Source organism: Nothobranchius furzeri, chromosome 2 (assembly GCF_043380555.1).
Source record: "Nothobranchius furzeri strain GRZ-AD chromosome 2, NfurGRZ-RIMD1, whole genome shotgun sequence".
Classification (NCBI taxonomy): Eukaryota; Metazoa; Chordata; class Actinopteri; order Cyprinodontiformes; family Nothobranchiidae; genus Nothobranchius; species Nothobranchius furzeri.
This window is the reverse complement of record NC_091742.1, coordinates 75,294,439-75,307,671: the sequence shown is the minus strand read 5'-3', so window position 1 is coordinate 75,307,671 and position 13,233 is coordinate 75,294,439. Positions and strand designations below refer to the sequence as shown.

At 42.1% G+C, this 13,233-nt stretch overlaps 1 protein-coding gene across 3 annotated transcripts in view; it reads left to right on the top strand.

Annotated features, from left to right (window-relative positions):
- Positions 1-13,233, top strand: part of LOC107377028 (phosphofurin acidic cluster sorting protein 1) — a 106,278-nt gene that overhangs the window by 73,903 nt on the left and 19,142 nt on the right. For 2 of the 3 annotated variants that reach the window (XM_015946398.3, XM_015946396.3), the window contains exons 2-6: positions 418-505; positions 947-1,036; positions 1,635-1,760; positions 8,265-8,409; positions 8,501-8,592. In XM_015946398.3, coding sequence (XP_015801884.1) covers positions 418-505; positions 947-1,036; positions 1,635-1,760; positions 8,265-8,409; positions 8,501-8,592 — 541 coding nt within the window. Of the gene's footprint in view, positions 1-417; positions 506-946; positions 1,037-1,634; positions 1,761-4,559; positions 4,667-8,264; positions 8,410-8,500; positions 8,593-13,233 lie in introns of those variants that run through there. The other variant, XM_054747477.2, reaches the window with a different exon arrangement.

Sequence of the window (13,233 nt, the reverse complement as noted above, 5' to 3'; positions counted from 1 at the left end):
ACAGCGCTAGGACCAATCAGAGGAATGAGTCCAACATTTTCACTGCTACTGAAATCAGTCTTGGGTCAGTCCGCCAAACACCGTTGAAGAAGCCCAATTCAAAATTGGTCAAAGTTGATGCCAAATCCGTTTCTAATGAGACCATGTTTGTTGTTTCAATTTTAGTCTCGGGTCAAAGATACAAAATAGAAAAACAAGATGTTTCACCTTTGCAATAAATATTAAAACCACATTCGGTCCTGTGGCCCATTTTTCCATTTCGTATTTAAAAACAAGTCCTTTCTCTGATTATTTTATTTTACTTTTTGAATAGAAAATGGACACAGACTTGATGTTTGTTGTGAAAACAGCAGATAAAGCATGGGGAGGGCTTTGTGTATTATATATCTCATCTTAATGTTTGTGCTTGCTACTCAGGCTCTTCAACCTGACCCTGAAGAAGCTGATCATGCTGAAGGAACTGGACAAAGATCTCACCTCAGTGGTCATTGCTGTCAAACTGCAGGTATGGAAAGGACCCAGAAACGATCAAACTCCAGCAGAAAGCCATTCTTGGTTCCCTCCTGCCAGGTTCTAGGACTTGTTCACACCTCCTCAGCTGTGTTTTACGGCTGAAACCCTTTCTGTACTCTGAGTTACTCTGTTCTTGTCACTGAAAGAGAGATTAACACCACTAATGCTGGTCAATTCTCTCCACACTTTTAACTCTGGGAGCTTTTTGGCAGCGGATCCAGCCGAGTGAGCCTAAAACAAAACCATTTACTTTCTGTTTATCGGTTTGTCCTTGTTTATCGTCCTGTTTTCCATTTTCTTTACCTCTCAGCCTCACTCACTCCTCTCGCTGAGTGTGATTGATGAGAGTTTATTCCGTTGGCTTGTTGGAGTAAGCTCTCTCTGCTCTGACCTTATTCACGGTGGGTTTCTCCTCTCTGTGTCGTCTCCTCAGGGCTCCAAGAGGATCCTGCGCTCCAATGAGATCCTGCTGTCCTCAGCAGGACTGACGGAGACCGACCTGCAGCTCACCTTCTCCTTGCAGGTACAGACAAAAGTTCGTGGACAGAGCAGAAGTGTAACCTAAACTAAGCTAACAGAGACAGAGGAGGGTTCATGTACTTCCCTGTAGCGTTTCTTCTGCTCTACATCTTCCCTTCTATGATTCTAATGCTGCTAAAAGGTCAGGGAGTCTCTCTCTCGCTCTGTGGATCCCACAGCGAGAGCGGATGTTACACATTATACATTAAACCTGCTTCAAGCACAACACAGCCGTGGGGAGCCTGTTAGAGCCGAGCCGCAGAGGCACGGCAAAGTTCTGTTACCCGGAGCCGGTTTGTTCCAATTAGAGAGGCACCCGGTGAGATTCCTAATGACAGGTTATGTCATAGTTCGGACGTGACTAAGTGGTTGGAACGCTTTGAGGCGCTGCGGAAGATTCAGCCGGTGATGGTGCCCTCACACAACGAGCCATTAGGATCTGTTTCATTATCGAGGAACAGGGATAATTGCTTTACGAGTCTGAACCCACCTAGCAGTTTAGCCACTCACCTGTGTGCGTGTGTGTGTGTGTGTGTGTGTGTGTGTGTGTGTGTGTGTGTGTGTGTGTGTGTGTGTGTGTGTGTGTGCGTGCATGCCTACAGTATCCACACTTTCTGAAGAGGGATGCCAACAAGCTTCAGATCATGCTGCAGCGGCGGAAGCGCTACAAGAACCGGACCATACTGGGCTACAAGACCCTGGCCCTGGGGCTCATCAACATGGCTGAGGTATTCCCAGTACTGAGAGGCAACATCTGGGAAGTCCAGAGCCTCGGAGGATATTGTTGATTTAATCCCATATCCTCACATAGTTTTCGTTGTACTTTGGGCTGGGTTATGAATGGCCTTACAGCGGTAGTTGCCATGTTTTGCAAAGATAAAGTTTAAGTTGACCTAAAATGATTTAGATGTTTTAATGAGGACAGACCCAGCGTATTCTGTTATTGTAAATTAAGAGTTGGACCGTATCGCTATATTATATATCTGTAAAAATCACACATGCTTATTATATTAATACATATTATATTATGTACTAGTGTGTTATAAGCCACACAGCTTGACGGACACCCCCGTCACCACTGTGGACTCCTTTCGCTTCCTCGGAACCACCATCACACATGACCTTAGGTGGGAGCCATCCATCAGCTCCCTGCTCAAAAAGGCCCAGCAGAGGATGTACTTTCTGCAGCAGTTGAAAAAGGCCAAGCTGCCGACCCAGATGATGGTGCAGTTTTACACGGCCATCATTGAGTCCATCCTCACCTCCTCCATCGCTGTGTGGTACGCTGGAGCCACAGTGAGGGACAAACACAGACTGCAGCGCATTGTGCGCTCTGCTGAGAAGGTGATTGGCTGCAGCCTTCCATCTCTCCAGGACCTGTACGTCTCCAGAACTCGGGGGCGTGCAGGTCGGATAGCAGCTGACCCTTCGCACCCGGGTCACAGACTTTTTGAGCCGCTTCCCTCAGGCAGGAGGTTACGGCCCATCCGGACCAGAACCTCCCGCCATAAGAACAGCTTCTTTCCATCTGCCGTTAGACTTGTGAACAGCTTATAAACACACAACCATGCTCGTCTTCTGTACTCGACACAACGTCACGTTATCGGCCATGTTACCATTACCTGCCATTTTTTATCGCTGAAAGTTTTATTCTAGTTTTTTTAAATTATATTTTATTCTATTTTTTATCTTATTGTCCATGTTATATGTAGCAGGTTAGTACCGAAGCAAGTTCCTAGTTTGTGAATTGTTTGTTCACTGACAATGGCAATAAACCTTTTCTGTTTCTGATTCTGATTCTGACATACTAGTGTGTTATAAGCCACACTCCTCTGGTGTGTTTTGCTCTCCTTCTAACGTTTTTACAACACCACCACACGTGAGTTTAGCCTTCAGAAAGGGGGTATCATGAATCATTTGGAAAGAAAACAAAAGAGTTCCGAAAAAATGACATCAGAAATGTGCACTGTACAAGCTAGCATTAGCATCGTAACAGCTAGCTCTAACAGGAAGTTAGAAAAAGGCTAAAATTGATGGTGGAATATGTTTTTAACTTTAATATTAGTGTTGCTGATCACCGTATTGACCTGATTATAGGACGAGGTTTTTTCATTGAAAATAATTTTAAATGGTAAATGGCCTGTATTTGACATAGCGCCTTCTAGAGTCCTGGAACCCCCCAAGGCGCTTTACAACACAATCAGTCATTCACCCATTCACACACTGCTGGGGATGAGCTACGATGTAGCCACAGCTGCCCTGGGGCGCACTGACAGAGGCGAGGCTGCCGAGCACTGGCGCCGCCGGTCCCTCCGACCACCACCAGCAGGCAAGGTGGGTTAAAAGTCTTGCCCAAGGACACAGAGACAGACTGAGCGGGGCTCGAACCTGCAACCTTCCGATTATGGGGCGAGCACCTAACTCCTGTGCCACCGTCGCCCACAGCGTGGGGTTATCTTATAATCAGGGTCTAAACATTTATACATGCTGAGGTCTGGTCTGGGGTCATTACACGCCCGTAACAGCAGAGGGCGCCAGGCTGTATGTTCTCAACAGGAGAAAAAAATTGAGACGAGAGATCCGGAGCAGAGTGAACTGAAAGTGGTGCTACTAAGGCAGAGTTATGCTAATTTTAAGATGGCGGTGGTCAGTTCAGCAGAGGCATCAAACATTATATGCATGGATGTATTGGATGGCAGTGAGGATGGCGTTCTGGGATGGGAGGAGTCGGCAGGTGTAGTGATCTGATGGTCCACCAGGACTGCAGCGAGGCAGAGGGCGTCTGAATAAAAGCCTCATTTGACTTTTGATTTCACATGTTAGCAAAGTTCTGATAGTTTGCATTAAAATATTATTCTTACTCAGTATTTGTTCTCACATTTTCAATTAAATTAGTTTATTTAAAAAGTGACTTTTTTTTTTTTGTCTTTTCCTGAAGATTAGTCTAGGAAAGGGGGATTTTCTAATAATTGGGGTCGTCCTATATTCGGGTCAATACGGTAATTTATCATATTCTGTCCATGTTTACCATAGAGAGAGGTCCTGTATTTGTGTTTGTAATTATATTGTTATTCAAGTTTTTAACTCATCTGCCCACAATGCTACCTGTAGAGCTGTCGGTTCTGTACGTCTGCTCTGTATATTATAAATGCTTTAGATTTATTACATCCACCAAACAGCTAATGGGTTAGTCAATCAGCTGTGAGTTAAAAAGGTTTGGTTGACGTCTTTTACAGCTTTGTGAGCCAACAAACCAGCCTTCATCTACTCATGCATCATCTTCCTAAATCTGATCTCAGATAAACTTCATTTCACCTAGGGATGGGTACCGAATTCGGTACTTTTTAAGGTACCGTCCGAATTCCATAGTACCGACCGAGCACCGATTCACGTCATTTCAAACGGTGCCTCGTTTCGGTACCCGTCCTTCATAAAGAGAGCTTGCCAAGACAGCTGCGCATGCGCAAGAGCGTTATGTCGTCGGTTGCTGCGAGCGAGTTGTAAACAGAGCAGCACGGTAGAAAGAATGCACGCTAAAGCTTGGGTCCACTTCACTAATTGTGATGGGTAACTGGGTGATGATGAAACCAGCGGCAACGATCTAAGTGAGACATCCTCACCTTAATCTGCTCCGGTAGGTAAATAAAATGTTTAAGATAACGTTAGCGTGATATGTTAGCTTCCGTTTCGCTAATGGTGCGTTCGCTTTCTCCTCGGAAGTCCGATTTTCCGACTAGAAGAACATGAACACGCTCTAAAGTTTGGCTTCACTTTACTAAATGCGACGGGTGATTGGGTGAAGATGAAACCAGTGACAACGATCTAAGTGTGAGGCATCATCGTTTTAATCTGCTCCAGCAGTTAAATAAACCTGTTTAAGATAACGTTAGCTTGATATGTTAGCTTCCATTGCTACCGTTGTTATCAGCTAATGGTGCGTTCGCTTTCTCCTCGGACATTCTCACTTCCCAGAGGGAAAAATCAAATGAAAAAAAAACGGCAAAAGGAATGAAGATACGCAGTAAATTTAGTTCACAGTAAAGATGTTTGCTTCAGTTTAATTATCAGCTTATAAAACTACAAGGATGATGTTAAAATACAAACAGTTGAATGTTATTTATCGTGATATTTATCAAATAATGTTATATATTGAGAAAAATATATATTTAATTATAAAAGAGAATTAAAATAATAAACACTCAAAAGTATCGAAAATTGGTACCGTTAAGTACCGGTATCGATTCCTAGGTACCGGGAATTAGTACCGAATCGATTCAAATGTCAAAGGTACCCATCCCTAATTTCACCGCATCTCCATGACTGTACTCCACGTTGATATGAAGGCAGGGCGATGCTCCTCTCGCACACCCCCTTTACCATTCCTACCTCATCACTCAGAGAATTTCAATTACGTCTAGACCTCTCTAGACATATTTAAAGCTGACCTTCATCCGGACTCAATTCAAGCAAGTGCACTGAAATCGGATGCTGGATTTCAATCTTTGACCCAGCCATCTCTTTATGGTCCGCACAAATGCCATCACACATCAAACTTCCAATGAGGTTTCTGCTTCTTCTGCCAGGAGCTCCTCGTGTCGTCCACCTCCTGCTAAATGAAGTGGCTTGTTATCTGTGGAAGCATGTTGACGTTCTCCGTGAACATCTGGAGGCTTTTTCTAAGCTCGGTGTAAGACTATCAGACATATGAAAGCCCCTTGAACCAACTGTCACATCTCAAAATAGGAAGAGGAAGAAATATGAATCCAGACTTAATCAGGTAATGGTCTCCAGGATGTTTACATGAGCTAAAATTGGCTGCTTTTAAGTGCAGATTGAATTCAAGAGTCAAAGAAGCTGAAAGATGGTCCGTGCCACCTTAAATCAGCCCCGTCAGTGTTGATGAAAAGCCTTCGCTATTTAAAATAGAAGGTTACTCGACTGCTCAGAGGCTTGCAGCTGTCCCTAAATGCAAAATAAAGTACATTTGTATTCATCAAGCCTTTTCGGATGACAAGTAGGCTGCAAAATGCTCCACAAAGGGCAAAGTTCACAAATTTCCTTCACGTGAAAGGTTAAAACTTTTTTTTTCTCCATACCTGCTGTAAAAATAACTGACAGCTTATTTTATTCAAGCCTATGTGTTTAAAGGAGGGGAACATGCTGCAGGTGCAGACATGGATGAAATCATTACTCACTATGGTCACCGAAGTGACTTGAAACTAATAAAATATCATAATAAATAAAAATGAGCAGAAAATCCACTAATAGAAATCAGACGTTGCATTTGAATTGTGGCTCAACAGAATAATAATGAAAACTAATGAAACGGGTCCGACTAAAGATGATGGGGCCTTGAGAAAGGAGTAGAAATAATTCAAGCATAAAAACGTGGATCTGCTGGACAGATTGTTCAGAGGTCCACTGGACTGTGGACAATTGATGTGAATGGACCATGAAGAGCCCAAAACGTCTTCAAAAGAGTTGAGAGGTAAACTTTTGCTAATCGCTGTTTTAGCCAAAGTGGACTTAATGGAAGACCAGTGAGACCAGTTTTTGTCTAAATGTATGTTGATAAGCTACCAAGCTTCTAGGAAATTGGACAGATGGGACCAAACATTCTGGCTAGTCACGTCAATTCTGCTGTTCACAGATACTTTACTTTTTTGTGAAGAAAAGATAACATTATTAAAATTGCAAGAGACTATCTGAGAAAAAAAAACAGCCAAACAGCAGCCTTATAGCAGAAATCTGATGTTTTTTTCTGAGGACACCATCTAGAGGTGGAAAAATGTATTGCAGCGCAAGCCCCTTTCCCTACTTCTGCGATTACTCCTGGAAGCCACGCCTCTCGTTCATGAACACACACCTCTAGTCGGCCAACAGAGCTAAAACACATTGTTTTACAATTATTATTTTCATGTTGTGCTGTTTGTTCATGTATAAATCTATACCTACCCACTTACCTACCACAATCTTTCTAATTACAAGTCTTACTTGTCCATAGGAACTGTCACCAACTCTGCATCAATCTAGGTACTTCACAAATGTGCGCCCACTCTATGATTGACATGTACGTAAGTGAATGTCTAACACCATTGGCCAATGCTGAGGGGCGATCGTTTCAAAATACATCAGGTTCTATGGGATGAGCGCGGGCTTAGCAACAAAATAAATAAATAAATGAAAATGTGTTGCCTACATTTTATATTAATTGCTTTAGCCAGAGTTCACATTTGAAGGCGACTGCAGAGCTCCACTGTTTAGTGTTTACTAGACAAGAAAGCTTAAAGATAGTTTTACTGTTATTTTCACTTTTCTCATTTAGCCCGCAGCATGATGCCACCGTGTTTGAGAGCCTTTATGATGCGAGACTCGGTCAGTTTCCTATTCACATATCTGTTGTTGGAGATGAATAATTACCATGGCATGGTCATTTTATGTAGCAGCATAAACATGTTTATGACCTTTTAGGATTAGAAATACGTCACATATGTTTTATAACAATCTGGCGTTAATTTAAAACATTATCTTCGGGCTTGTCCAAAGTGGGGCTTGGAGGCCTTTTGCAGCTCTCGAACATACATTCCTTTGGTTGTGTGCAGCAAAGATAAGTGACATTTAAACTATTTTATATTCGTTTTAGTAGAGAATTTGATGCATTGAATCCACCATTGCAGTAGAAAGCAGCTATTGGCAGTCCTTTTTATAGTGAACTTGCTGTAAGTCCACCACTAGATCCAAGTTCTTCATAACCAAATAGCAAATGAAATGGGGACAAGAAAACAAGGCAGTCAAACTGCATCACTAATTAAATATGCACATTGCGCCTTCATGCAGTTTTGTCAGATTTGCATAATCGCCGTTATGACTTGAAAACGGGTTAAATTAGCAACAGCAGGGAGCCGCTGAGAGCTGCTGGCAGCATCTGAAACATCTGAAGGGCATCAGCTAAACCTCAGATGGATGTATAGCAGAAACGTCTCGTCTTTAATCTGCGGCCATGGCTGTCTGTCATAAGCTGCTCAGACTTCATTTACTCTGCCGGTGTGACCAGACTGCAGAGAAAGGCTGGATGGCTTTCAGTCTCCCTCTCTCTGTCTCACACACACATGCACCAAGCACGCATGCACACACACACACATGCACACACACACACACACACACAAAACATCAAACCAATCGTTGCCAGCAGACTCATTATAAAGTTGATGGTTTTTTCCCCTGCCATTAAGGTGATGCAGCACCCCAGCGAGGGTGCCCAGGTGCTGGGGCTCCACAGCCAGCTGAAGGACGTCTCCGTCCCCGTTGCTGAGATCAGAGTCTACTCTCTGTCCAGTCAGCCCATCGATCACGAGGGACCCAAAGCAAAGATGTCTGGTACGTGCTAAAATCAACATGAATTTGCTTTCTTTTTCAAACTTTCCTTGTTTCTATCTTTTTCTTTAAAGTAATTCTATTTCACCCCCAGATCGTTCTCCAGACATCGACAACTACTCTGAAGAAGAGGAAGAGAGCTACTCATCAGAACAGGAGGGCAGTGACGATCCTATTCATGGGCAGGTGGGTTTACTGTGAAGGTATCTGTTTGGCTTAAAGCAGAAATCCAGTCTTTTTTCTCACAGGGTGCCATCTAGATGTGGAAAATATATTGCACCTACAGCCCATCTCCCTACTTCTGTGATCACGGCCCAAATCAATGCTACTGAGTGGTTTATAAACTAGTAAAAGCACTTTAAAATGGGATTCTGTAATTTACTGGTAACTAGGGATGGGTACCTTTGACATTTGAATCGATCCGGTACTAATTCCCGGTACCTAGGAATCGATACCGGTACTTAACGGTACCAATTTTCGATACTTTTGAGTGTTTATTATTTTAATTTTCTTTTATAATTAAATATATATTTTTTCTCAATATATAACAATATTTGATAAATATCATGATAAATAACATACAACTGTTTGTATTTTAACATTGCCCTTGTAGTTTTATAAGCTGATAATTAAACTGAAGCAAACATCTTTACTGTGAACTAAATTTACTGTGTATCTTCATTCCTTTTGCCGTCCTTTTTCATTTGAGTTTTCCTACTGGGAAGTTAGAATTTCCGAGGAGAAAGCGAACGCACCATTAGCTGATAACAATGGTAGCAATGGAAGCTAACATATCAAGCTAACAATATCTTAAACAGTTTATTTAGCTGCTGGAGCAGATTAAAACGATGCCTCACACTTAGATCGTCACTGGTTTCGTCTTCACCCGTCACATTTAGTAAAGTGAAGCCAAAGTTACAGCGCGTTCATGTTGTTCTAGTCAGAAATTCGGAGTTCCGAGGAGAAAGCGAACGCACCATTAAACGGAAGCTAACATATCAAGCTAATTATATTTACCTACCGGAGCAGATTAAGATGAGGATGTCTCACTTAGATAGTTGTCGCTGGTTTCATCATCCAGTTACCCATCACATTTAGTGAAGTGGACCCAAGCTTTAGGCTGCGTTCTCTCTACCATGCTGCTCTGTTTACAACTGGTTCACAGCAAGCGACGACAAAACGCTCTTGCGCATGCGCAGCTGTCTTGGCAAGTTCTCGTCATGATGGACGGGTACCGAAACGAGGCACCGTTTGAAATGACGTGAATGGGTGCTCGGTCGATACTATGGAATTCGGTCGGTACCTTAAAAAGTACCGAATTCGGTACCCATCCCTAAACCAGTGTAGATATTTAAGAACAGGAGTGGTGTGCTCAGTTCTCTTGGTTTTTGTTAAAACTCTAGCAGCAGCATTCTGAATAAGCTGCAGTTGATCACAGCTTTTATGGGAAGACCAGACAAAAGACCATTGCAGTAGTCCAGCCTGCTGTTGATGAATGCATGAATGAGTTCCTCTAGGTCTTGTCTGGACATGAGACCTCTGAGACATGCTATTTGGTGCAGATGATAAAACGTTGATCTAGTTGTAGCCTTAATGTGACCAGTGAAGCTCAGGTCTGAATCAATAATAACACCAAGATTTCTAACTTGGGTCTTTGTTTTATCCCTCTGGAGCCATGTTGAGCAATAACCTCCAACCTATACACGTTTCCGAAAACAATAACTTCAGTCTTGTCTTTGTTTAAGAGCAGAGGTCCAACAATTGAGCCTTGGGGGACCCCACATGTCATGGTGATCAGCTTTGATTTGTGATCACCATTAGAAAAAACATAACCCCTGTCTTCAAGATAAGATTGGAACCAACTATGGACTTTACCTGAAAGTCCCGCCCAGCTTATGAACCTATCAAGAAGGATGTTGAGGTCCACAGTATCAAAAGCTGCAGTGAGATTGAGCATCATCAAGACGGATGTTTTACCTGAATCTGTATTCAGACGAATATCATTTAATACTTTAATAAGTGCGGTCTCAGTGCTGTGGTGCTGTCTAAAGCCCGACTGGAAACTAACTAGCAGGTTGTTTGTCTCTAAAACGTTGTTGAAGGGGAGATTAGAGATTGGTCTGTAGTTATTCATCACTTCTGTAGAAGTAACCGCAGTCATTTTCAGTGATTTAGGAAAAATACCTGACAATGAGGAACAACTAACAATTTTCAGTACAGCAGCTTTGAAGCTGCTAAAACATTTTTTGAAGAAGTTAGTTGGCAGGGTGTCCAGACAGCAGGTGGATGTTCTCCAGCGTTTTAGCACTAATCACACTGACAGCTGGCCTTCTAGCCAGATCGTTGCTATGTGGCTGTAGCTGTGGTCTGGTTGTGTTTGTTAATGAGGAGGAATGAATGGTTGATCTGATGTTCATGATTTTCTCATTGAAAAAAGACGCAAACCCATTAGACTTAGTTTGGGAAATGAAATCAGGGTTTAACTGTGTTGGAGACCAGTTAACCTCTCAGTTTTAGTATTATCACTAATGACTTTGTAGAAAAAGGCTTGTCTCGCTTTACCTAACTCAGAGTTGTAGGTGCGCAGCTGCATTGTGAAGCTTTAATAGTGATCTGGTAGGTTACTTTTTCTCCGTGTTGGCTCAGCTTTCCTGCATATTCTTTTATGGTTAGTAACTGATTTAGTGAACCTCCATGGAGCTTTTCGTTGGCCAGAGATAAGTCTGACCTTTTTGGGTGCAAAGGACTTCAAGAGTTTTGCAGCTAAAGTCATTTAAGTGAATCAGCACAGCTGGCTCTAATTTCCCTCTGGGATTAATAAAGTATCTTTGATTTGATTGATTTGGTTGTCAGACTTGTTGATGTATTCATACGTACTGTAAAAACTGATGCAGTGTGATCACTTAGATACTTTAGAACAACAGAGGTGTGATGTGTAGCAGGTGAAACAGATATCTCAGAGAAAACGCAGCTAGACCCACATCCCTAACATGTGATACATCCACATCTTTGGTTATGATTAAGTCGAGCGTGTGCCCTTGAGTCCGCGCACATTTTGCTGCACATCAAATAATTCAAGCACTCCAAGGAATTGTTCTACAGATTTGTCATTAGCATCATCAACAGGAATATGTAAGTCTCCAGATATGAGAAGATGTACAAAGTCTGTTGTGAGAACAGAAAGAAGCTCGGTGAAGATTTTTTGGAATGTTTTGTTCTTTGCTCAAGCTTTTTATTGCTTCTTATTTTGGAAATATCTACCAGAATTGTACAGATCATAAGTTATTCATCTTTAGAGCATGAAAAAAATGGCTGACTGCCAGCAGCACAATAGATTAAAAAGAGCAAACAGAAAACGGAGAGAGGGATGAGCTGGAAGCATGACGCCTTTTGGGCACGAATTAAAGAAGGGACGGAGAACAGCAGCTGAAGGGAGGACGGTGGAGCGGTGATCCAGTGAATAAACACAACTGAAGAGGAGATGAGAGGAAAATAGAAACTGACCTACGTCGAATTTGATGGATGAGACAGGATTTTATTTTTATACTTCTTGACTGGACTTTTTTGGTCATAAAAAGTATCCTGTCCTGATGAGAGGCAGAGATCAAACCTGGGAAAATGAGAGATTGGACAAAAAGTGGTAGAATGTTGGATGATGCAAAGAACAAACAGTTTAGCCTTGACTTTACGCTGTTTGGTGAAATCTGGGCTGTTAGTGAACACTGAATCAGAGGTGGTAGACCGAGTCCCTCAGCAATTATAATAAAAACGAATCCAACTTTGAGTTCCTATTGTTGGACATGTAGTCTAAATATGGTAAATCTGAGCTAATGGTTGATTAAAGCACCCAAATGTCCAATTTATTTATGTATTTCATAGAAAGTCTAGAAATGTATTATTATCCTAATGATATTATTAACGGTTGTAATAAATCACAGAAACAATGATGTAATTGATCTAGGACCAGGGGAGGTTCTAGACTTGTGTTGGAGGGGGGCCAGGATGGGGCCAGCTGCTCAGTTAGAGAGGCACATTTGTAAGAAAACACAAGAAACATGACTTTAAGTGTTTCAGATTTTAGTGAATGATCACAACATTGTAATAACAGCAATTCCAATCACATTTCATTTATGTAACACGTTTTAAAACTGAGTGACAGCTGACAAAAAGCTGAGCAAGGAGAGTAAAACTAGAGATGTCCCGATACTTTCCGATGACCGATATCAATCTGATACGATATCAGCACAAATCATACATACTGTTACCTATTTCGAAGTGTGGAATGTTTTAAAGGCTTGATCAAGTGATATTACTCAATCGGAGAACAAGAGCCAATAATAGTAAGTATGAAAAAAGACAGTTTTTTCTTAATCCAATGGTTGCAAAAATGTGAACCTTAAGGGGCCGCTGATATCGGAGATTTTTGATGCTGTCCGATATAATCTGATGCACTGTTTTTGGGCCGACATCAAATTACTTCCGATATCGATATTGGAACGGGACATCCCTAAGTAAAACACAACAATACAGACAAAAGTAGAGAAAACAGGCAAGGTCAAAGTCACACAATGAGAAAATAAAATCAATAATCAAAAACAAGATTAAAAAGTGGGCTTAAAATGTGGGAGCGAAGGGGCTTGCCTCACGTGAAGAGGGAGATCGTTACTCATTTTCAGGGTTGCTTGTGAAAAGGGCCGCTCCACCTGAGATTTGTAGTGCACTTTGGGAACATTCAGAAGCAAGCAGTCTGCTGACTTCAGGGAACGGGGTGGAACGCAGGGAGAAATAATATCTGTTAGATAGGAAGGGGGCTGGGTGTGGAGGATC